We start from the raw sequence: 25290 nt of genomic DNA, 5'->3' as shown, positions 1-25290 counted from the left end.
ACACATAAGATTATTATAGAAGCAGGGCCGGCTCCGGGCACCAGCGTAGCAAGCAGGTGCCTGAGGCGGCCAATGAGGAGGGGGGCGGCACGTCCGGCCGTTCCGCGGCAATTCGGCGGCAGGGCCGTTACTCCCTCTGGGAGCGGAGGACCAGCCGCCGAATTGCCGCCGTAGAATGAAGAATGTAGAGCTGCCGCCGATCGCGATCGCGGCTTTTTTTTTTTTTTTTTTTTTGCTGCTTGGGGCGGCAAAAACGCTAGAGCCGGCCATGTATGGAAGGTTAATTCTATAATATAGTCCATATAGTCCATTGGGCTTAATCCTTGGCCTCTAGTCCAGTCACTTTGTGCTGCTCAGAAAGCAAAAAGTGGGCAGAAATCTGCTCTAAAATATATATATATATCTGCTGGGTGATATAAAGCTGACATCCCATTGAAAGAAGCCAATGATCTTAGTGGAAGATTCAATTATATGTGTAGGACTTGAAAGAGAAGGGGAAAACAAACTAAACAATTATCCTGAAATGTCCTTTTACTCTGTTCAGGCCTGATTCTGCATGAAGTTAATGAGAATTTTGCTATTAATTTAACTGAGAGCAGGATCAGGCCTTTTATTTGGGACATTTGGCACCTAACCCAAGCATTTTTTGTGTGTGGCCATTTTGAAAATCACTTTAAAATAATGTATTTTGGGGGAGAGGAAGGTCTGTGGCTTTTTTGGAAATGTATATGCTTTTCTAATTTTGCTTACATGTAAAATAGTTTAGAAAGTAACTTAACAAACTAATTAAACCTTATTAAAATTAACAATAAGAAATATTATCCCTACATCTGCAATCCCAGTTGTTCTTTTTCCCCCCTCAGTAGTCTTGGTAATGCACAGATAAGATGGCTGAACAAAGGCAACGGGCTTTATCCACATCAGGAGAAGCATTATATGAAATTCTAGCTCTGGAGAAGGGGGCAACACATGAAGAAATTAAGAAATCTTACAGGTATTTAAGAAATGTCTAAAACACAAGTAACAAAAATGTTTTATGTCACAGCAACATAGATTTTACTGTGCTGAGATATTATATGTACTGTCCATGGAACAGCTCCTACAAACAGCAGCTATTCAAAGAAGTGTAAATCAGGAGTAACTGCACTGAAGTCCATTGTTGCATGTTTGAATTTAATAATGATTTGAGATTGTCAAATAACAGGCTCAAATGTAATTATTAAATCAAAGATTAATACAGCACTATACAGAATACAGAAAGAATAGATACATTACTACCTTTGGTGTAAGATAAAGAGCTGGCCTCTGTGTCTCTCTTCTCTGTAACTGGTGGGATACTGGCAATCTAACCTGCAGTCCCCAAAGTAACTTCCCAACCCTCTATCCTTTCATAGGGTGTGAGACAAACCCCATTTTGGAGAGGAAAATACTTTCCCATCCTTATTTTTACCATGTATTCTGTTTTCCTAATTACTAATGGAATGTCTTTTATGGTCCACAGTTTACCTGACTGATGAGCAAAAAGGAATCTCTAATCTGGTCATAAGTACTAACTGCTATGACAACTGACAGTTCTTAATGAGTTAAAAACATCCTTCAATGGGATCATTATTTCATCCTTTACAGAACACATCTGCATTAAGAAGTATCCCTTATCAATCATTCAGTTTTGCTTATAACATACTTGTGCAGACACTTTTTCATTAGTTTGAGGGGTCTCTTCCCTGGACACTTGGACTGCATTAAAGTCAGAGTAAACAATAGGGTTAAAAGATTAAACACATTCCATTATTGAATTCATTTTCCCATCACCCATTAGTTTCAATTGAAAGAAAAAGAACTTTTTAGTTTCAATAGATGTAGGACACTAAACGTATCAATACACAACATAAAAAGGATTTTGGGTAGCATATAAAAGAATTATAATAGTTTATCATAAAAAATCATTAAAAATTAATATTTACTAACACCATGGAGTTACATGGTGTAAATTGGGGTGTAAAAGTGAGAGTAAAATCAGGCCCTCCAACATCAATAACTTACTGTATGGCCAAAATGTTCAAAAATAGTCTTTTATTGTGGGTGAGAGAGACAAGCTTTCGAGCTACACGGAGGTCTTCCTCAGGACTGGGAAAGGTACTCAAAGTGTCACAGCTAAATATAAGATCAAACAGGTAGTTTAGCACAGGGGTTGGCAACCTTTCAGACGTGGTGTGCCGAGTCTTCATTTATTCACTCTGATTTAAGGTTTTGCGTGCCAGTAATACATTTTAACGTTTTTAGAAGGTCTCTTTCTATAAGTCTATAATATATAACTAAACTATTGTTGTATGTAAAGTAAATAAGGTTTTTAAAATGTTTAAGAAGCTTCATTTAAAATTAAATTAAAATGCAGAGCCCCCCGGATTGGTGACCAGGACCCGGGCAGTGAGAGTGCCACTGAAAATCAGCTCATGTGCCGCCTTTGACACGCGTGCCATAGGTTGCCTACCCCTGGTTTAGCATAAGTAGTTATCACATATCTAAGGGACCATTCAGAGTGAAGTGGCCTGTTAATACCCCTGTAGGTATAGGACAAAAAGAGGGGTTAGTGGGTTACAGATTGTTGTAATAAGCCATAAATAAATAAGACTGTGGTCTTAATAAAGACACTGGATTTGGCCAGGAACCCATCCTGGCAAGGGTCTTCCTGGAACACTGATCGCCTGCCAAGTGGGGATTGCCGCCTCCAGAGCCTGTGCCAGGTCTGTTGAGGCTAGGGTGACCAGTCAGCAAGTGTGAAAAATCGGGACAGGGAGTGGGGGGTAATAGGAGGCTATATAAGAAAAAGACCCCAAAATCGGGACTGTCCCTATAAAATTGGGACATCTGGTCACCTTAGTTGAGGCTATCCCCTGAAAGACTTTTGCCAAGCCATGAGACGGTGCTGCTCCCAAGCACCCCGGAGCCGCAAGGGACCTGTTTAGCCTCCCAGTAGTGGTATCACCAGCAGAAGAAGGTCTGCCACTGGTATTAATGGCCGCAGCTCATACTTCAATGCATCGAGATCCTGTGGTACTGCTATCGAAGGCCTCTGCGAAAGTGTATGCTGTCAAGAGGAAAGCCTACAATGATTTCCCCGATACCACTGTGACGGGTTAGATCACAGAAACCCTCTTGGGAGCTGCCACCTGATGTGCCAAGACTACTTCTACCCCTGCCTGAATTACTTGCCCCAAAGCTGCAGGTTTACCTGAAAGCAGCTAACAGAAGCGTTCCTATCTTTAACACTCAGATGCCCAACTCCCAATGGGGTCTAAACCCAAATAAATTTGTTTTTCCCTGTATAAAGCTTATATAACACTCTCCCTCTATAACACTGATAGAGAGATATGCACAGTTGTTTGCTTCCCCAGGTATCAATACATACTCCGAGTTAATTAATAAGTAAAAAGTGTTTTTATTAAATACAGAAAGTAGGATTTAAGTGGTTCCAAGTAGTAACAGACAGAACAAAGTAAGTTACCAAGCAAAATAAAATAAAATGCGCAAATCTATGTCTAATCAAACTAAATACAGATAAGATTCTCACCAGTTCCAGAATGCTCCCTTTTACAGACTAATCTCCTTTTAGCCTGGGTCCAGCAATCACTCACACCCCCTGTAGTTACTGTCCTTTGTTCCAGTTTCTTTCAAGTATCCTGGGGGGTGGAGAGGCTCCCTCTTTAGCCAGTTGAAGACAAAATGGAGGGGTCTCCCAGGGGTTTAAATAGACTTTCTCTTGTGGGTGGAGACCCCCTCCTCACTCCTATGCAAAGTCCAGCTCCAAGATGGAGTTTTGGAGTCACCTGGCAAATCACATGTCCATGCATGACTCACAGTTTTTACAGGTAGCATCCATTGTTTACATGCTACCTTGAACGTCCTCAAGTAGACTTCTTATGTGGATTGAAGCATTCCAAGATCCATTGTCCTTTAAGTGTTTCTTGATTAGGTACTTAATTTCAACATTCCTTTCTCCAGGAACTGACCAAATGCTCTACTAAGGTTATTTAGAAATCAAGCCAGTACACAGCCAACGTTCATAACATTCATAACTTTGAATACAAAAATGACACATGCATACAAATAGGATTAATACATTCAGTAGATCATAACCTTTACGGAGATATGTTACATGGCATATGTAGCATAAAACACATTCTAAGCATATTTCCATAAAGCCTTATGGGAGGTACCGTCACAACCACCATCCCTGGACTCGGGCTACCTCTCATCAATCCCAACTGAATCTGTCCCTTCATTGTCAGAAGTATCTGGCTCTTCTTCAGACTTGGAGATGAGGTCACTTGTATCCCATTCAGGACAGGAAGCATACCCCCCCATCAAAAGCTTTGGGAGCATGGGCCATGAAGCAACCTCAGCGTTGGCATCCTTCTAAGTTCAATGGTCCAGGCTAGGATGGGTTTCCAGCACATACCAGTGGCATTCTGGACATCATGGGGCCTCCCCCATGCCAGCTAGGACCTCCCCTCAACGGTCCTGCTTGCTATCATAGAGAACGCACCGGAGACATCAGCATCAAGAGCATCATTCCTTGGTACCTGGTACCAAGACCAGTACCGAGCAGCCAGAAGTCACTCTGGCACCTTCTCCACCACAAGTCAGATACCAACCACCACCTCAGATGCCTGTTGCATTCTTGTCCTTGTCACCAGATGAGGCTATTGAGCTGTCAAGTGACTCACCACTGCGAGAGGACCACAGGGCTCATCAAAATCTTTTGAGAAGGATGGCCTCTCTACTTAACATTCAGGCAGAAGGTGTGTGGGAAAGCTCTCACAAGTTGGTGGACATTCTGGTATCGGCAACCTCCGGTCAGTGTGGCTCTGCCAATTAATGAAGCCATCATGGAGCCAGTCAAAGATCTTTGGCAGGCACCCTCCTCCTTGCCCCCCACAGAAAAGCAAGCTGAGAGGAGGTACTTTGTGCTCTCTAAGGTGTATGAACATTTTTACTCTCATCTCCCCCACCTCCAGTTCTCTTGTGGTGGCAGCTGCCAATGAGTGGGAAAGACAGGGACAACAAGCATCGACACCGAAAGGCAAAGACTCAAAGAGACTGGATCTGTTTGGTTGCAAACTTTATTCCTCAGAGAGTGTACAGCTCAGAATTGCAAACCAAAAGCTACTCCTGAGTCACTATGATTTCACCCTCTGTGAGAACATTATAAAATTTAAGGCCTGTTACCAGAGAACTGTAGATAGGAGTTTGCAGTAATGGCAGAAGAGCATAAGCTGGTCACTAGGTCTGCTCTACAGGACAGTATGGATAGTGCAGACTTGACTGTTTGAATCATGGCATCAGCTATTGCTATGAGAAGGTATTCATGGTTGCTGTCGCTTGGGCTATCCCTAGACATCCAACAGACTATCCAAGACCTCGCTTTTGAAGGTCCCTTGCTTTTTGTGGGGAAAAAATGGATGACAGGCTTCATAGCCTTAAGGATTTCAGGGTGACACTCAAATCCCTGGGAATTTATACCCCGGCCACAAAAAGAAAGTGGTTTCATCCACAGCAGCCATACAGTCACCAAATTTTTGCTCCCTGACCCCAAGATCTGCTAAGAAAAAGGGCAGGGATTATGGAAAGCACCCTCCAGTGCCCTCCTCTTCAGCATAAGTGGGCTCATTCTGTGCAGCCATCTCATCCAAATAGGCATTTTCATGGGGTTGGTCGAAGGCAATGTACCAGTTTCCATAGTTCCATCAATTCCCCACCTTTTGTTTACCAATCACTTGTCCCAGAAGAAGTCCAGAGGTACTTCAGGGAAAAGGCTTCTATTCCTGCTACTTCCTCATTCCTGAGGCAAAAGGAGGCCTCAGGCCTATTTTAGATCTAAGAAAGTTGAACAAATTCCTGAAGAAAATAAAATTCCGCATGATTACCCTAGCTTCAATTATTCTTTCCCTGGAACAGGGGGACTAGTTCGCTGCCCTCGACTTAAAGAACATTTACTTCCATGTGACAATACATAACGACCATTGGAATTTTATCAGATTTGTGGTGAATAGTTGCCATTATCAGTTCACAGTGCTTCTGTTTGGTCTGCCAGCTGCTCCTTGGGTGTTCACGAAGTGCATGGTGGTTGCGGCAGCGCATCTACAAAAATTAGGTGTCCATGTGTTCCTGTACCTGGATGCCTGGTTGAGCAGAGGTCAGGCCAAGACTCCAGTCCTATCCAGCATATCCACCATCCTGTCCACATACAACGCACTGGGACTCCTATGTAAATTGGGAAAAATTGCTCCTGAAACCTGTACAGATAATAGAGTTCACTGGGGCAGTTTTAGACTCCTCGAAGGCCAAGGCCTTTCTATTGCAAACTAGGTTCAAAATGTTATGGGATCTAGGTCTGCGGCCAAAAGCATATCCTCTCACCATGGCATGCAGCTGCATCAGTCTCCTGAGTCACATGGCAGCTATGTAGTTCAGCATGCAGGCTGCATCTCAGAAAGCTGCAGGCATGGCTAGCATCAGCGTATGCCCTGAGTTGTCACCATGTGTAAAAAGTGGTTTGAGTGCCAACGTTAGTTTTGTCATCTCTGTATTGATGGATGGACCCTCTGAAAGTTTCCATGGGCGTTCCTTTTGTCCCGCAGCCAGGGCCGGCTCTGGCTTTTTGGCCGCCCCAAGCAAAAAAAAACCTGCGGCGCGGCCGGAGTGTGGGTGCAGGGGGACCGGCTGGGGGGGGAGGAGGAGGGAGCAGGCGGGAGAGAGAGAGAAGAGGGTGGCCAGGGCTACAGCAGGGGCGCTGCCACGCGGCCCCTCCCGCTGCGCCGCCTCCTGCCGCCTGCTGCGAGGGCTCCGCTCCGGTCGGCGGGGAGGGAAGGAAGAGGACTGCCCTGCAGGGTGCTCTGGTTCTCCGCACCGCCACCCCCTACAGGGCGGCTGGAGCGGAACAAAAAAAAAAAGCGGCCATGCCGCCCTAGGATTGGGCAGAATGCCGCCTCGAACAATCTGCCGCCCCAAGCACCAGCTTGCTCAGCTGGTGCCTGGAGCCGGCCCTGCCCGCAGCTACCATCCCTCACTCTAGTCACAGATGCATCATCCCTGAATAGCTCATATGGGATCCCTGCAGACTCAGGATCTCTGATTGTCTCAAGCTCTAAAGACTCATGTAAATGTCAGGGCATTCAGAGTGGCACGTCTAGTCTGCTCGGCCTTCCTCCCCCACACAGTAAGAAAGAATTTATTAATTCTAACAGACAATTTGGCAACCATGTTTTACAGTGAGGAGCACGGTTGACTCAGCTGTGCCGGGAGACAATTCGCCTCTGGGACTTTTGTACAAACAACTCAATTAATCTCAAGGCTGCTTACCTTCCAGAGCAACTGAACCCTTCTCTGATCACCACAAGTGATAACTATATCCAGATGTGGCCAGGTCTGGGGGACTCCCCAAGTGGAACTGTTTGCAACAAGAACAACAGAAAATGCCATCAGTTCTGTTCCTGAGGAGGGATCAGCTCAGGCTCACAGACAGATGCTTTTCTCCTACCCTGGAAGAATTTTCTCCTTTATACTTTCCCTCCAACTCCTTTACCTTCCAGGGTAATGTTTAAAGTCAAACAAGACCATGCTCACCTCATCCTTATAGCACCAGTGTGGCCTCGTCAATATCAGTACATGATCCTATTAGCCATGTCAATCAAGCCTCAGCTATCTCTCCCATTGGATCCAGACATAATTTCCCAGGACCATGGGCGCCAGCTTCATCCCAACTCCAAGCCCTCCATCTGACAGCATGGACGTTTTATGGCTGACACCCTTTGAAAGGTCGTGCTCGAATGTTGTTCAGAAAGTGCTTCTGAATAGCAGAAAACCCTCAACTAGGAACATTAACCTGGCTAAGTGGAAGCACTTCTCCATATGGTCTCATCAAAAAGATGTATCCCCAAAGTGGGCACCCCTGAACTTTGTACTGGACTATTTTCTATATCTAAAACAGAGTTTGGCTATTAGCTCTATAAGGGTGCATCTGTCATCTATTTCAGCCTTCCATGTCTCGGTGGATAGTAGATCTCTTTTCTCCAACCCCATCATCATCCAATTCCTAAAGGGCTTAGTAAGATTGTACCCACACATACAAGATCCCATCCCTCCTTGGGATCTGAACTTAGTCCTAGCAAAGTTGATGGGACCACCCTTTGAGTCCCTTGCAACTTGCTCTCTCCTACACCTTTCTATGACGGTAGCATTTCAAGTGGCAATTACCTCAGCTGGTGGGGTTATATTAGCCAGTTGGTAGCATAAATTAATGCACAAAGAGATCCAGGATGAGATTATTGAGTGGAAACTGGTAGGCCACTATAACCACTGGTGCATTCTAGTAGAGCACAGGCAACTTCAGCGGCTTTCTTAGCACAAGTGCAGATCATAGATGTTTGTAAAGCAGCAGTTTGGTCATCAGTGAATGCTTTTGCTTCTCATTATGCCATTTTCCATCAGTCCAGAAATGATGCCTGTTTTGGAGAGGCTATCTTACAATCACTGTTCTGGTAGACTCCGGGCCCACTTCCATGCATGTTTGCTTGTGAGTCACCTACAGTGGAATGGACATGTACAATCACATGAAAAAGAAAAACTGTAACTGTTGTTCTTCGAGATGTCTTGCACATGTCCATTCCATGACCTACCCATCATCCCCTCTCTTTTGGAGTCTATCTTGTACAAAGGAACTGAGGGGGGCGAGGGCGGCCCCATGATCTTATACCAGCACGCAGGGATGCATGGTGACAGAGGGCACTCAAGCCACCCAGACAGGTACCGCTGAGGGAAAAAATCTCTGACAACTGTGCATGAGGCGTGCACACATCTACAATGGAATGGACATGTGCAACACATCTTGAAGGACGACAGTTACAGAAAGGTAGGTAACCATTTTTTTCAGATAATTGAGGTCTGGATAACTGAGAATACACTGTGTAGGTTTCTGGACAGTGGTGATTATGAAATATCCATGGCTGAAAGAAACTCAGAACTCTGGGTCAGCTTCTTTTAAAATATCTGAACAAATTACAGAGGTGTTTCCTGTGTTTTATTAAGAAAGGATAGAAATATCACATGGTTACATGTCACAATGGAACAAGATTTTGAGAATCAACTTCTTGACACCTTTAACAATTGCTTCTTGCCAAGTAAATCTACAGCATGGAAGAGAAGAGACTATTCTTGACTTAGTTCTAAGTAACACAGATAAATTAATTAAGTAAATATTTAATTATCATCAGTACCGAGGGCATACATTTAGAACTACATTCTCCCCTCAGAATTCCACAGCCCATTGATGCCAGTGGGAGGTTTTTACAAAAATCAAGACTAGAATATGGCTTGTATTTAATACTTACATTTTTAGTTATCATCATTTTTATTATTTGTTCAGTACCTTATTATCTCAGCATCGCTCAATGAAAAAATAACCTCATCTTTAGGGTCGCCACTGTCACTCCTTGTTTCTCTTCTTTCCCCATCTGCTTGTCTCTCTTTCTCTCTCTTTTCCTTTTGTGTGTATTTCCTTTACTCTTCCCTCTGCATTTCCTTACCATCAGGGCTTAATTTCTCCCCGAGTATTTCCCAGAGCAGCGGGGCTCAGGGCTTCTGCCCCGCAGGGCGCACCGGGGCTCCCACGCATTTAAAAATATTTACCAGCCTCAGGCAAACATTACTGCAATGGTTTTTGCATTGTGTGTTTGAGTGGGGTGGGAAATGGGATAAGTGTCTGTGAATCCATCTGTCTCACCACACAATGAATCTATGCATTTGATAGTGATGACCCAAATCAATACTATATTATGTGATGTGGATCAACACACACTGGAAAACCCTGTATCACCCTGAGGGGATTTGGGAGTTGTGAGTAGCAGAAAAACACGGCAATATGGTTCCTAAAAGTGTCATGGACACTGGGTGTGGAAACACAAAAGAGTGAAATCCTGATTCCACTGAAGTCAGTGGCAAAACTCTCGTTGACTTCAGTGGGACCAGAATTTCACCCAGAGTCCCTACATGGATGGCTCTAGCCTTGATGAATATCTTGAGATCTGTGTGGTTTAGGGGGCCAAAAACCATGTTAATTCCAAAGGTGAGGGGAAGCCTTTTCCCCTGAGGGTACAAAGCTGGATAAACTCTGTGGGTGGGAACTCCTGTCTCCTAAGTGTTTTTTTTCTCAAGCAAGGAATGATTCACATATGGTGGATAAGGATGTTAGTTTAATTACAGGCTCCAGACTATTATAAATAATAATGAATATCTGTGAAACCAGAAAAAAAATAGGGGGAAATTGCATGGCAGTCGCCCATCTGGTCTGCAAAAAACAAAGCCCTTCCACAAGTCCCCTCCACTGACTTCTATCAAAACTATAATTAAAATGCCATTTGTAATTTACATTCATTTCTATGAATGAAATGTAATTTGTGTAATTGTTTTATTATCTGAGATTTGTTTTATTAACAGAAAAATACAATATCTTCCAAGCATAGGTTGTATAAAGTTTATTTAAACACCAAATCTACAGCATTTTCATACAACAATCAGTATGTTACACTTAGTTTTTTATTAATATTCCCCACATTTTTTCTCTGCTGATTAGGGTAATAGAATGCTGCAGAAGGCATTCAGATCCATCTAACTGACACATTTGTATTCTGTTAGTTATTCAAAATGTTTAATCAGGCTGAAAGCCCACCGAGAATATCATTCTTGTACTCAAGGATGTGGACTAAAGCCATCACAACGTTGTTAAATTAAAAACCTGTGAAATTTAATGAAACTGCAAGGCTCTTTACTCACAGTTTTTCAGACCACTTCACTAGAGTTTGTGTAACTATTGTCACTGTATGTCAGATGCCTCATAAAAACAAATAGTTTCATAAACCCTTTACACCTCCCTTGTGCTTTGAAAAGAGGAAACTGGCTTATGCTACCATGACTCAGATACCACAATAATGCAAATTTTGGTTTCATAAGAACCAGTAAAATGCCAGATTGCATTAGGGTTATAGGTTTGTCTTGGTACATGCAGGAAAAAGTCAAGAATTAAGAAAACTCATCTCAGACTGTTCTAGACCAATAAAACTGGGATGTGTTTTAATTAAATGGTAAGAAATAATAAGCCATATTCATTGGGTAAGAATAGTATGTATAATGTCAAAGATAGTTTACCATCACTCATCTGGTAGAACTTTTACTGAACAACAATGTACATGATGCAATATATTACTGTGGTTGTAAAATGACTTTTTTAAGGCATTTGACTTAGTGCTGCATGACATTCTCATTAAAAATGTAGTGCTAAAAATATCAATGAAACACACATTAAATGGATTAATAGCTGGCTAACGGACAGATTTCAAAAAGTAGTTGTCAATGGGAAATCACTGAATGCTAGTGTTTCTGCAGGGATCAGTTCTAAGTCTGACACTGTTCCACATTTTATCAGTGATCTGGAAATAAATATAAAATCCCTGCTGGTAAAATGTGCAGATGACACAAATACTAGCAAAGTGGTAAATAATGATGAGGATAAGGCAGTCATATGAAGTATGGTAAACTGGACCCATTCAAACAAAATGTGTTTTAATATAACAGACTACAAGGTCCTACCAATAGGAACAGAGAAGGCAGGCCAGACCTACATGCTGGAAAGCAGTGACTCTGAAAAGGATTATGGGGTCAGAGTGGACAAACAACTCTATTGTTGTGTGATGCTGTGGCAAAAAAGGCTAATGGGATCCTTGGATGTATAAACAAGAGAATAGTGAGTAGGAGCAGGAAGGTGATTTTACCACTGTGTATGGCATTGGTAAGACCAATGAGTCCAGTTCTGGTGTCCACATTTGGATGTTGAAAAATTGGAGAGGGTGCAGAAAACAGCCACAAAAATTATCTGAGGGCTGGAGAAAATGTCTTTCAGGGAGAGACTTTTAAAGAATTCAATCTGTTTAGCTTTTCAAAAGAAGACTGAGAGGTGACTTGATTCCACCTTCGCTGGGAGAAAATATCAAGTACTAAAGGGGTCTTTAATCTTATGGAGAAAGGCATAAAATGTACCAATGGCTGGAAGCTGAAGAAGACAAATTAAAATGAGAATTAAGGCACAAATTTTTAATTGTGAGGGTGACTAAACATTGGAATAAACTACCAAGGGGAGTGCTGGATTCTCCATACCTTGATGTCTACAGTTCAAAACTGGCTGCTTTTCTGGTAGTTAAACTCTAGCCCTGCCAGGCGCAAGTTATTGGGCTCAATTCAGGGGTAAATGGGTGAAATTTAATGGCCTATGATATACAGAAGGTCAGACTAGCTGATCTAGTCCCTTCTGGCATTAATGTCTATGAGTCTGTTATGTTTTTATTAAAACAAGAAAGAGTGTTAAATGTCCAGTGTAAAATAACTGTTATTGAAATATGAATATAAATATTATAGTACAGGCCAATTTAGGCAGTATCACAGTTACAATATTTGTGCTTAAGGTTATAGGGGCTTGATGCATATTAACATATATATAATGCACATAATACATATTATTTATATTATATATATGCTAAGTATCCCATAACTCCTTGCATTTTCTGCAGTAAGCATTTGGCAGATAGGAAACTTGTTAAAATCAAGATACATTCATTCTATGTCTTAGTACAAGCTAGGGAAATACCTTCATGGATCAGTAGCTCGAATGTGTAACTTATAAAATCATATAAATAATACCAGCTGAAATGTGTAACTCAGGGAGCACACCATGTGCATCAGGTGAATGTAATATTGCTGCACAGGACTGGTATTATGTGCACCATATATATATGTTAATATGCATCAAGAACCAATAACTTTAATCACAAATATTGTAACTGTGATACTGCCTAAATTGGCATATATATATATATGTTAGCCAGCATATATTAGTCAACACATCATACCGGTAGTCAACTAGTTTTAGTCACTCACATGTGACAATATGACTCAGTCTCATTTTTGCTGGTAACACATGGCCAGCTTCTCCCTTATGCCGAGTATCCCATCACTGGCCTATCATGTGATGTTTAATACTCCCATCTACTCTTGCTACTCAGAGAGGTGACAATTTTTGGAAGGGTCTCCAAGCAAAAACTTGAAGTGAGGCCCCCATGTCATTTCTTTCCATCCCCTGCCACTCTATCTCTTTCCACTATCCTTCCTGGATGTGTACACCACATGCATGCCTGCGGATTCCACTCACACCCCAATGTCAGTGCATACACGTGCACACCAATCCCACATCATCACTATAAGCAGTAACACACAACCCTACACCATTAGCATCCACACCAGCCTCCATAGGTAACCCATAGAGTCAGCTGCACTTTCTTTATCTTATACAAATGAGGGCCTGATCCTGCAATTAACTCCACATTAGGAGATACCTGCACGCATGCAGAGTCAATTGCTAGATCAGGGTTTAGCTGTGGTAGCCTTCAGCTGGACAAAATAAAGATGTCACTGTGCATGAATGAAGTCTCTACCCCATTTTTACTCTTCCAAAATATTCATGAGGGGAGGAGGGGTGGGAGAATGAGAATGTCCACAGCTTTCAAAGTAAGAAAAGGACAGTTACCTGTTCCATAACTGGCGTTCTTCGAGATGTGTTGCTCAGATGTATTCCACTATAGGTGTGCGTGCTCGCCACGTGCACCAGTGCCGGAAGTTTTTCCCCTAGCAGTATCCGTAGTGGGGGAGCACTGCTGCGACCCTTGGAGTGGCGCCGGTATATCGCGCCATAAAGGGGGCTGCATGCTCCCCCCACCCTCAGTTCCTTCTTGCCAGACAACTCCGACAGAGGGGAAGGAGGGTGGGACGTGGAATACATCTGAGCAACACATCTCCAAGAACGCCAGTTACGGAACAGGTAACTGTCCTTTCTTCTTCGAGTGATTGCTCATGTGTATTCCACTATAGGTAACTCCAAGCTATCCCTGATGGAGGCAGGTAGGAGTTTCAAGTGGTAAAAAAATTTCTAGGGGTTACCCGGGCGGAGCACCGCCCTACCAAACCCGGCGACATCCCTTGTCTGGGAGACGATCGCATAGTGCGATGAGAAAGTGTGGACAGAGGACCACGTAGCAGCCCTACATATGTCCTGAATAGGGACATGAGCGACATAGGCCACGGATGAGGCCTGGGCTCTCGTCGAATGAGCCTTCAGTATAGGAGGCGGGGGAACCCCTGCCTGGTCATAACAGGCCCTGTGAGGCGGGAGAGTACCAAGTTTAGATCCCAGAGCGGGACCGGGGGTCTGGCGTAGGGGAATGCCCGATCTAACCCTTTCAGAAACCTGGCCGTCATGTGATGTGAGAACACAGACAGGCCCTGCACCGGGGGATGGAAGGCCGAAATGGCTGCCAGGTGCACCCTGATGGAGGAGGGCGCCAGGCCTTGGGTCCGAAGGGACAAGAGGTAATCGAGGACAAGCTGGATAGGTGTGGAAGAGGGAGAGAAACCTCTATCCCTCGCCCACATAGAGAACCTATACCACTTAGCCAGGTAGGTTCACCGCGTGGAGGGTTTCCTACTTTCCAGCAGGACCCTTTTCACATCCTCAGAACACCTCCCCTCCTCCTCATTCAACCACGAAGCAGCCACGCTGTCAGATGAAGCGCGGCTAGGTTGGGATGGAGGAGGCGACCTTCCTCCTGGGAGAGGAGGTCCGGGCGTAGCGGCAGCCTGCAAGGAGGGGCCGCTAACAGTTGCAGCAGGGACCCGTACCAATGCTGATGGGCCCAATCCGGGGCTATGAGGATCATCCTCGCACCATCTGACTTCACCTTCTGTAGGACCCTGTCTATTAAGGGGAAGGGTGGGAAGGCATACAAGAGGGGCCCCGACCATGGGAGCAGGAACGCATCTGATATGGCCCCTTCGCCCTCTCCCGCTCTGGAGCAGAATCGAAGACACTGTCGATTCTGGGCGGTGGTGAACAGGTCTACCTGGGGAGCACCCCACTGTAGGAAGATCCACCTGGTCACCTCCTTGTGCAGGGACCACTCGTGTTGCTGGGAGAATACCCTGCTCAAGCGGTCTGCGAGCGTATTGCTCTTGCCGGGCAGGTAAAAGGCCCGCAGGAGTATACTGTGGGCTATACAAAACTCCCACAGGAGCTGGGCTTCCTGGCATAAGGCCCGGGAACGCGTGCCCCCCTGTTTGTTGATGTAGTACATGGCGGTAGTGTTGTCCGTGAGGACTCTGACCACCTTCCCTTGTATGTGCTGGCAAAATGCCATGCACGCCAGGCGTACGGCTCTGAGCTCCCTGACATTTATGTGTAGGGTTAGCTCGTCTGGTGACCACATACCCTGGGTCCTGAAATCCCCCATGGGGGCTCCTCAGCCCAGGTCCGAGGCATCCGACACTAGATCCAGTGAGGGATGGGGCTCTCGGAAGGGGATACCCCGGAGCATGTTGCTCGGGAGGGACCACCATTGGAGGTCTGCCACCGCCCTGGGCGGCACTGTGACAACCTTGTCCAGGCCGTCCCTGGCCTGGGAGTACCGGGAGGCCAGCCAAAGCTGGAGGGGCCTCATCCGAAGCCTGGCATGTCGCACCACATAAGTGCATGCTGCCATATGGCCTAGCATTTGAAGGCACACACGTGCCGTGGTTATCGGAAAAGCTGTGATGGAGGCGATGAGAGCCTTGAGCGTCTCGAACCTGTCCCGTGGGAGGGAGGCCGTGGCTACTCGGGAATCTAGCAGTGCCCCTATGAATTCTATGCGCTGAACTGGAAGTAACGTGGATTTCTCCTCGTTTACCAGTAGGCCTAGAGCCCCGCAGGTGTCTAGCAGGAAGGTCGTCTGCTGTTGCACCAGAGTGTGAGACGGGCCCTTGAGCAGCCAGTCGTCGAGATAGGGGAAGATCTGCAGCCCGTTCCTCCTGAGGTGGGCCGCCACCACCGCCATACACTTTGTAAATACCCTGGGGGCAGTAGAAAGGCCAAAGGAGAGGACCGTAAATTGAAAGTGGTCCTGACCCACCAGGAAACGGAGGTAGCGCCTGTGACCCTCGAAAATGTGAATGTGAAAGTACGCATTCTGGAGGTCCAGCGCCATAAACCAATCCCCCTGGTCTAGGGATGGAATAATAGAGGCCAGGGACACCATGCGGAATTTGCAATGCACCAGAAACTGGTTGAGGTTCCGCAGGTCGAGAATGGGGCAAAGCCCGCCCTTCGCCTTGGGGATGAGGAAATACCTGGAGTAAAAACCCTTGCCCTGGTATTCCTGAGGTACCCTTTCCACCACTCCCAGAGAGAGGAGGCGCTCTACTTCCTGGTAGAGGAGTAGGGCATGCTCTGGAGCCCCGTCCGGCCGCCCGGACGGGGGACAGGTGGGAGGGCTGAAACAAACTGCAGCTTGTACCCTTGGGAGATGGTACTGAGGACTCATTGGTCCGACGTGATATGGGACCACCGCAGTCGGAAGTGCGATAAACGGTTTAGAAAAGGTAACTTTATTAACTGGGTGGGGGGTACACTGGCAACAAGCCCGGTGACCCCCCTCAACGAGTCAAAAATGCCGTTTTCCCTGCCGTTTGGCCTTCGAGGCCCCAGGCCGTGGGGCCGAGCGGGATTGGCGTTGGGACCGACGTCTTTGATCCCTCTGCCGCTTAGGCGGGGGTTCATATCTGCCCCTAGCGTGCGGAGCAGAGGGTTGAGGCCTGGGTTTGTCCTTAGCAGGCGGGACGTAGAGACCGAGCGTCTGCAGGGTGGTACGGGAGTCCTTCATCCCATGCAGACGGGTGTCTGTCTGGTCTGCAAAAAGGGCCTTGCCATCAAACGGCAGGTCCTGCATTATGGACTGGGATTCTGACGACAGCCCCGAAAGCGAGAGCCACGCCACCCGTCGCATGGAGACAGCAGTAGCCATCGAACAATCGGCTGTGTCCGCCACGTCCGAAGCCGCCTGGAGAGCCACTTTGGCGGCGGTCGCACCCTCCTCAACCAACGCCCTGAACTCCTTCACCTCCTTCTCAGGAATGAGGGGCTCAAATTTGGGGAGGGATCCCCACAGGTTAAACTCGTAGTGGCTCAGAAGCGCCTGATGGTTGGCCACTCTGAACTGGAAACTCATTGACGAATAAACCTTTTTACCAAAGGCATCAAGTCTACGAGCATCCTTGTCCTTTGGCGTGGGCGCGGGCTGGCCATTCCGCTCACGGTGGTGGACCGATTCAACCACTAGGGAGTTTGGAGCTGGGTGGGTATAAAGGTACTCGAGACCCCTCGCGGGGACGAAGTACTTCCTCTCGGCCTTCTTGGAAATAGGCCCAAGAGAGGCCGGGGTCTGCCAAAGGCCAGTGGTGATGTTGGCAACTCCCTGATGGAAAGGGAGTGCCACACGCCCCGGTACCGAGGAGGCGAGGACATTGAAGAGGGTGTCGGAAGGCTCCTCCATCTCCTCGGTCCGGAGCTCGAGGTTGGCTGCCACCCTCCGAAGCAGCTCTTGGTGGGCTTTAAAGTTCTCCTGGGAAGAGGGAGGTGGTACCGCAACCGAATCGCCCTGCGCCGACAAGGTGGACGGCGCGGCGCCTTCAGCGGCTAACGGCACCGTGGGCTCCACAACAGGTTCGGTGCCAGAGTCGGTGCCAGGGGTTCGGCACCCACGACTTGATCTCAGTGCCGGGAAGGTGACGCGGTTCGGCACTGAGAGGCTCCAGCCACGGAGCGAGGACCTGGCGGTGCAGGTGCCTGAGGCCACGGTGCCCACTGGCACCACTGTCCCTGCCAGGGCACGGCCTGAAGCAGAGGCGCATCGGGCGCCAGCAGGGCAGCAAGAAGGAATTGAGGGTGGGGGGAGCACGCAGCCCCCTTTATGGTGCGAAATACCGGCGCCACTCCAGGGGTCGCAGCGGTGCTCCCCCACTATGGATACTGCTAGGGGGAAAACTTCCGGCACCGGTGCACGTGGCGAGCACGTACACCTATAGTGGAATACACATGAGCAATCACTCGAAGAAGAAGCTAGACTTTTGACATCCTGGGTGAACAGACCTATAAGGTCAAATTCAGTGCTGACTTATACCCTATGTATTCCCATTGATGTCATAACAGCTTATGTGATTAATGTAATTTATTATATACATTTGACATAATACATTTTGGCTCCAGAAGTCATCAGATGACTTGTATATCAAACCTCATGTTGTTGTTTTTACATTTAACTTTCTGGAAAGGAAACATTCTTTAGTCCCAGAAGGGGAGAGTTGTCATGGAAGAATGCAAAGTGAGGTGGATTTTATTTTGCACTGAACATAAATAAGGATGGTAAAACTGACAGTGGTGCTTTACCCATCTTTATTAGTAATTACAGGAAAACAGAGACTGCTTCTGAATAAAGTGGAAATGTCAGAGGGATTCACATTTAATGGAATAGTTGTAAATACTTGCAAGATAAAATGATGAGTCAGGCTCTTAGATTTGTTTTAATTAAACTTTTATCTTATGCTAATTTGTTTCATGAGTCCAAAAACCTGCTTTTGAACTAGTCTTCAGTGCAGTGTAAAAAACCAGCCATACCTGATTGTAAGTTTCTTGCCATTATTAATTAAGTTGGTATTCACCATAATGACACCGCCTAGGGGAAAATTTCGTTTTAATAAACATGACATAGGTACCGCTCCATGATTTTCTTTGCAATTTAGCATCAGCTAATTTACCAGGGAAATAAAGAGTTAGCAAGGTTTCTAATTAAAAAGAACTTGTTTATATTTCTGGGGTCTAGGGTAGACCCTAAAACAAATATTTTTTTAAACAAATCATGGGATGGTTCCTTTAAAACAGACATTGGGGCTTGGGTTTCATAATGGCAATGAAGTCACTTGTGGTTGATGGTTACCTTATTTTCCAGGGTGTTTTCTTTTTAATTGTGAAGAAATGTAATATTTGTGAAAGGAGCCAGATTGATAGCCCTGAATACTGAGATCTCCTTCTGATTATCTACGGGACAGCTACAGCACAGACATTAGCTGGGAAAGCTTCTGCACATGGTCCTGCCAATGTAACTCTACCCTGACCTACAGTTAGGGATGAGAAGACAGATTAATCCTAATGCCCATTCATAACCATGGTGACATGGAAATTCCCATTAAGATCTTGGAAAGAGACCACCAAGTTTTTCAATATTTTTAGATTCTGGTCCTTCAGTAGCTACCACATAAGTAATAAAGCCCAGATTGTAACCCTTCCTGTGTGTCTGTATAGGTTAATTAGAGGGTGTAAGGAGACCCCTTCTTCTCTGGGCTTCCTACCTATATTCATGGGTCGCAGCTCTGAAGGAGTAAAAGGCAGGTACTCCAGCACAATCACACCTTCCATGTGCATAGCTATTTCAATGACAAAGCAACAAAAGCAGGGCTGGTCAAAACTGCATTTGATCCAAAAAATTTCCACAAAGCAAAATACACTGCAAGAAGTGTGGAAAATTTTAATATTTCCTTAGAATGCCGAAACCAAAATATTTCAATTCAAAATGGTGCAGCTCTGCCTCAGGGGAGTTGTAGTCTTGGTGCCTTTTGCTCCTGTTCTCCGCTAGGATGGACTCACTAGAAGACAGCCACACTCCACAATGCACCACTTTCTTCCCTCTCTAGAGGGGTGGGAAGAGAATGCATCACAAGAGTCCCAGGCCAAGATGCATCATGGGAGATGTAGTCTGGCCAGAGATCTCAGTCCCTAATGGAGAATGGGCGCATAGGGCACCCAGAACTATAACTTCCATGAACACTGCAGTGACATTTTGAATTGAATTATTTCAGGTTTTAGTCAAAATGTTTTGTAGAAAAGTTGAAAATGTTGTGGAAATAAATCCTATTTTCTCAGCAGCTCTAAATGCAAACCCTTCCTTTCCTTCTCAAAGCTCCTGAACACTAAGTAATAGGGGTACATTATAGGAGTCCCGAGCCATGGTGCATCTTGGGCGATGTAGTCTATCCACAGATTTTAGGTTTTGTGCTTGTCTAGTCTGAACGTCTCTTTTGAAAGTCCCATGTGATGTGATTGTTTTATGTTTAGTGAACTGCAAAGTAAATAGTTGTCTTAGAATAGGAAATAAGTTATCAGCATTTAGGCATAGTAGCTATTTGACCATCCATCTGCACTAATATATTAATTGCAGTGAATATATTTTATCTAAATCAAGAGTCAAATTCTGACTGAGTCTGTGTTGATATAGAAGGCAGAGGGAGGTAGTGAAAGGAGAATCCTTCATCCCTTTGAAGTCAGAAGAAATTTTGTCCAAATAAGGGCTCCAGGACTCAGCCCTTAATTTGTATAATTTTGTTTAAGGAGTACAGGGAGGGTGGAAATGTCTACAGATATATTAGTGCAAAAACCATGGAAGCCAATAAAGTGTTTAGTGTTATCCTTAGAACCAGCCACCAATTTCCAAGAAATACCTCAATCAGTATTAATCTTAATAGCCTGGGCCTTTCCCCCCACTTAACAAAAAAGAACAGATCCCATATGCAACCTAAGTTCTTAGACACCATGGAATGTCATTAGACATGTAAAGTCAGCCTGTTTATTCAGTCTACATATTTCAGTGTTTAATATTATTTAATACTATGTTTAAGTATAGGATGCATGGTCTACTAAATACCATTAAACATGAGACATTAATGATATTAAAGGTATGATTTAAAAAAATATATTTAAGGCATGCAAGAGGAGATATTATTAAGTTAAAGGTATAAGACTAAATTCCCCACTGGTATAAATGCCAGCAGAAGTGTGTTCACAGGCTTATGTCAGTATAAAAGATGACAGAGTGCCTCCAGGCCAGCAACTGTACTCCAAAAAAAGGGTTGGCCAGTGGAAATCGGCTTTATTGTCTCCTGATGGCAACTTTACAGTGCAGCTCCTGTGGAAAATAAAGCTGTACTCCAGCCTCAGTGTAAATTGAGGAAGGAGCACTGCTTGCACTCTAATGGAGACATCTCTCCTTTGGCGCAGTTAGGGTGACCAGATGTCCCGATATTAGGAGCTTTGTCTTATATAGGCAATTATACCCCCCTCTGAAAAACAAGTGTCCTGATTTTTCACACTTGCTGTCTGGTCACCCTCAGCGCAGTGGGCTTTCTAAGCTCAGGGGACACCCTGGCAGTGTATTTTACAGCTCCCTGCACCAGCCTTGCTGAACTTGGTTTGTACATTAGAATCATGTAATTTAACAAGACATAAATCACTTTTATTGCCACAAGAGGGCACCTCCTGTCATTTAATAATTGTACTAAGGAAACGACTTGTGTCAGTCCCTCAAAAGGGAGTACAGTCTTCCAAAATACAAAGCAGATATAAACATGAGCAAAACAAAAATACTGTCTCTGAAACCCCCCTACTCGAGTTATGAATGGGACCTAGTTATCATGTCAACAGACTTGATATATATAGTAACTTTGATACCAGTATGTTGTGTTTTGGGTGGGCCTGGGCATGAGCTCTACTGCAGTATGATCTGGTCATGGGGAGAGCTCCCTGCAGGTCTCACTTCTTTCCCTACCAATTCCTTAAAATCTTTATAGCATCTCAGAAGCTGCTGTACCTCAAAAATATAACCAGCTCATATTAAGTTTTAGAAGTGCAACTCTTGGAAGTCACAGTTTCAGGGTTGACTGCACCTTTGACAGCCCCCAGGCATCCACTTAAAGGTTTCAGGCTTCCTAGCAATCCCCTCTCTCAGGTAGAAACTAATGTCTCCCTACAATAGGCGTGCGCAGCACATTTCATTAGGGTGTGCACCCAGGGAGCCCTGCCCTAGCCCCGCCCTGCCCCCATCCACTCCCTCCTACTTCCTGCCCCCTGACTGCCCCCCTCAGAGCCCCCAACCCCCCCTGCTCCTTGTCCCCTGACTACCCCCTCCTGGGACCCCTGCCCCTAACTGCCCCCCAGGACCACCCCCTATCTAAGCCTCCCTGCTCCTTGTCCCCTGACTGCCCCCCTAGGACCTTACCCCCTACCTGTCCCCTGACTGCCCCGACCCTTATCCACACCCCCGCCCTCAGACAGGCCCCCGGGGCTCCCCGCCCCCTGAGAGGACCCCCAGAACTCCCGACCCATACAACCCCCCCTGCTCCCTGCCTGCCCCAACCCCTCTCCACACCCCTGCCTCCTGACAGGCCCCCCCCAGAACTCCCGACTCATCCAACCCCCCCCCCAGCTCCTTGTCCCCTGACCACCCCCTCCAGAGACCCCCCACCCTAACTGCCCCCCCAGGACATTCCTTGCTCCCTGTCCCCTGACTGCCCTGACTCCTATCCACCCCCCGCCCCCTGACAGACCCCAGGACTCCCATGCCCCATCCAACCTCCCCTGCTCCCTGACTGCCTCCTCCAGAGACCCCCCACCCCTAACCACCCCCCTCAGGATCCCACCCCCTATCCAACCCACCCTGCTCCCTGTCCCCTGACTGCCCTCACCCCTTATCCACCCCACCCACACCCCGGCTCCTGACCCCTTACCATTAGGCTCCTAGCAGCATGTTCTGCTCCGCGCATGGGTGGCAGGTTTGTAGAAATTTTGGTGGTGCCCAGAACCTGCCCCCCCAACTCCGCCCCCCACCTGCCTAAGGCTCTGGGAGGGAGTTTGGGTGGGGAGAGGAGGTCTGGGGTGCAGGTCCTGGGCTGGGGATCAGGGTGCAGGAGGGGTGCAGGGTGCAGCCTCTGGGATGGAGTTTGGTGGGGGAGGGGGTCTGGGGGTGCAGGCTCTGGGATGGAGTTTGGCTGCTGGGTGCAGGCTCCGGGCTGGGGCAGGGGGTGGGTGTGCAGGAGGGGGTGAGGGGCGCAGGCTCTGGGAGGGAGTTTAGGGGTGGGAGGGGGTGCAGAGGGAGGGGTGCAGGCTCTGGGAGGGAGTTTGGGGTCTGGAAGGGGTGTGTGGGAAGGGGAGGAGGTGCATGCTCTGGGAGGGGGTTTGGGGATAGGAGGGGGTGCAGGGGTGAGGGCTGTGGGGCTGAGGATGAGGGGTTCATGATGCAGGAGGGGTTTCAGGGCTGGGGCAGAGGATTAGGGTGCGGGGGGATGAGGGCTCTGGCTCTGGCTTGGGGATGAGGGGTTCACGATGCAGGAGGGGTCTCAGGGCTGGGGCAGAGGATTAGGGTGCGGGGGGACGAGGGCTCTGGCTGGGCCTGGGGATGAGGGGTTTGGGGTGTGGGAGGGGGCTCAGGGCTAGGCCAGAGGGTTGAGGTGTGGGGTGAGGGCTGTGGGGCTGAGGATGAGGGGTTCATGATGCAGGAGGGGGCTCAGGGCTGGGGCAGAGGATTAGGGTGCGGGGGGATGGGGGTTCATGATGCAGGAGGGGGCTCAGGGCTGGGGCAGAGGATTAGGGTGCGGGGGGATGAGGGGTTCATGATTCAGGAGGGGCTCAGGGCTGGGGCAGAGGATTAGGGTGCAGGGGGATTGGGGCTGGGGCTGAGGGGTTTGGGGCATTGGAGAGGCTCAGGGCTAGGGTGGAAGGGCAGGGTAAGGGCAGCCTGCCCTGCCATTAGGGGATTGGGGGCACTAGGACCCTGGGGCAGCAGACAGCAGGCACACCGGCAGCACAAGCAGGCATGGGAGAGGCGCACACCGCTTTCCTCCAGGCAGGGACGCGGCGGGGTGGGGGGGAGACCCGTGAGGTGGGGGTGGCAGGCGGGGGCCGGGGGAGAGACCCAGCTCCAGATATTGGTGGAGCAGCAGAGCCCCCAGCCCTGAATATTCCTGGAGCCTGGCTCCAGGGGAGGGGGGAGGGGCCGGCGGCTTGCTGCGCCGGGGAGAGTGGAGCCATTTGCCCACCCCTGCATTAGGGTGTGCCTGGGCACACCCGGCATACCCCGTGTGCACGCCTGTGCTCCCTACCTCCAGGCTGGGGGTTTAGGCTTGCAGTCCCTCTGCAACTCACTGTGACATAATTTCCCCCGTCTGTCCAGCAGTTGTGGTTAAGTTTTCTCCAGGGGCTACAACAGTGTATACCAACCAGCCTTCACAAAGCAAAATACATTTATTGTTAGGACAAAAGCATTAAAGAGAAAACGTACAAAAAATACAATAAAAGTTCCTATACACATGTTAAAAGCTTATCAGAGGTCACCCATCAGCCTTATGGGGCCCAGGTAAGCCAAGGACCTTCCAACTTTTCTGCAAAGGTTGTTGGGGCCCTCCTCGGACAAAATGTCCTTTTCATTTTCTGAATCATAAAGAAGGTGCGGTGTCAGTTTAAACACAGCCTTTTTATACTAAAAGCCCTTTCTTTGTCTGTTGGTCTATGGAACACCCACCTTGACCATGTACATGCAAACCACACCAGAGGGAGATAACTCTCTAGAGTTGTTTACAGTTTCAGCAACTATCCTTAATCACCCCCACTATTTTTAGCTCCTGGAGGAGCAGTGGTAACCCTCCCCTGCTGCAGTTGCAAACAATCCCTGGCCCAAGGTGATACATTAAACCATTCATAAACTTAAGACAGTATGGTCCCCCAAAGTTACTGCATATGGTTGCAGTATCTGTGAGAGTGACATCAAAGTGAGAGGAAAATACTTTACTTAAATATTTTATGCATTTTTCCTGTTTGGAAATATGTCAGGTATTTAAATACCATGGTGTTGGGTGCAGTAGAAATGGAAAGACAGAGCCAAGTGCTGTCCCAGCAGAGACATAAATAAAGTTATTAGAGAGACAAGGTGAGTGAGGTAATATCTTTTATTGAACCAACTTCTGTTGCTGAGAGAGGCAAGCTTTCAAGCTCACACAGAGCTCTTTTTCAGCCCAGACCTCGAAAGCTGCACTGTTTCACCAACAGAAGTTGGTCTAATAATAGATGTTATCTCATCCACCTTCTCTCTCTAATATCCTGGGGACAACCCAGCTACAACAACACTGCATAAAGAAAGATAGGTAACTAGCTCAGCTCTTTGCTAACACAGCTGGTATTACGCGTGGAAGGTTGTAAAGGTACTTCCTGTAGAAAGCCTTATATTGTTGATTTGATTCTAGCTTGAAGGAGAATTGAGGTTTTTTTGCATTCAGATCCTGGTAACAGATACAATAACAGGAATAATATAAGAACCTGAACAGAATAGTTAGAAACATATAGAAAATTACATGTGCATGCATCCTCCACGGAGAGGCCCCAGGGAAGATTCTAGCTAGTTCTACAGTGAAGCAGAGAGAAAATTTAGGAATAAAATTGCCTTCATTACTCTCATAAAGTTTCTTCTTTGGTATAAGAAGACAGTGGTTGTTTCTGTAATTCAG

At 46.8% G+C, this 25290-nt stretch overlaps 1 protein-coding gene across 2 annotated transcripts in view; it reads left to right on the top strand.

Annotated features, from left to right (window-relative positions):
• Window positions 1–887: 887 nt before the first annotated feature.
• The window catches only part of DNAJC5B (DnaJ heat shock protein family (Hsp40) member C5 beta), a 38890-nt gene continuing 14487 nt past the window's right edge, over window positions 888–25290 (top strand). For both annotated transcript variants that reach the window (XM_065399499.1, XM_065399501.1), the window contains exon 1: window positions 888–994. In XM_065399499.1, the coding sequence (XP_065255571.1) occupies window positions 888–994 (107 nt within the window). The remainder of the gene's footprint in view (window positions 995–25290) is intronic.

Source organism: Emys orbicularis, chromosome 2, assembly GCF_028017835.1.
Source record: "Emys orbicularis isolate rEmyOrb1 chromosome 2, rEmyOrb1.hap1, whole genome shotgun sequence".
Classification (NCBI taxonomy): Eukaryota; Metazoa; Chordata; order Testudines; family Emydidae; genus Emys; species Emys orbicularis.
The sequence above is the reverse complement of the archived record's forward strand: the minus strand, read 5'-3'. Positions and strand labels throughout refer to the sequence as shown.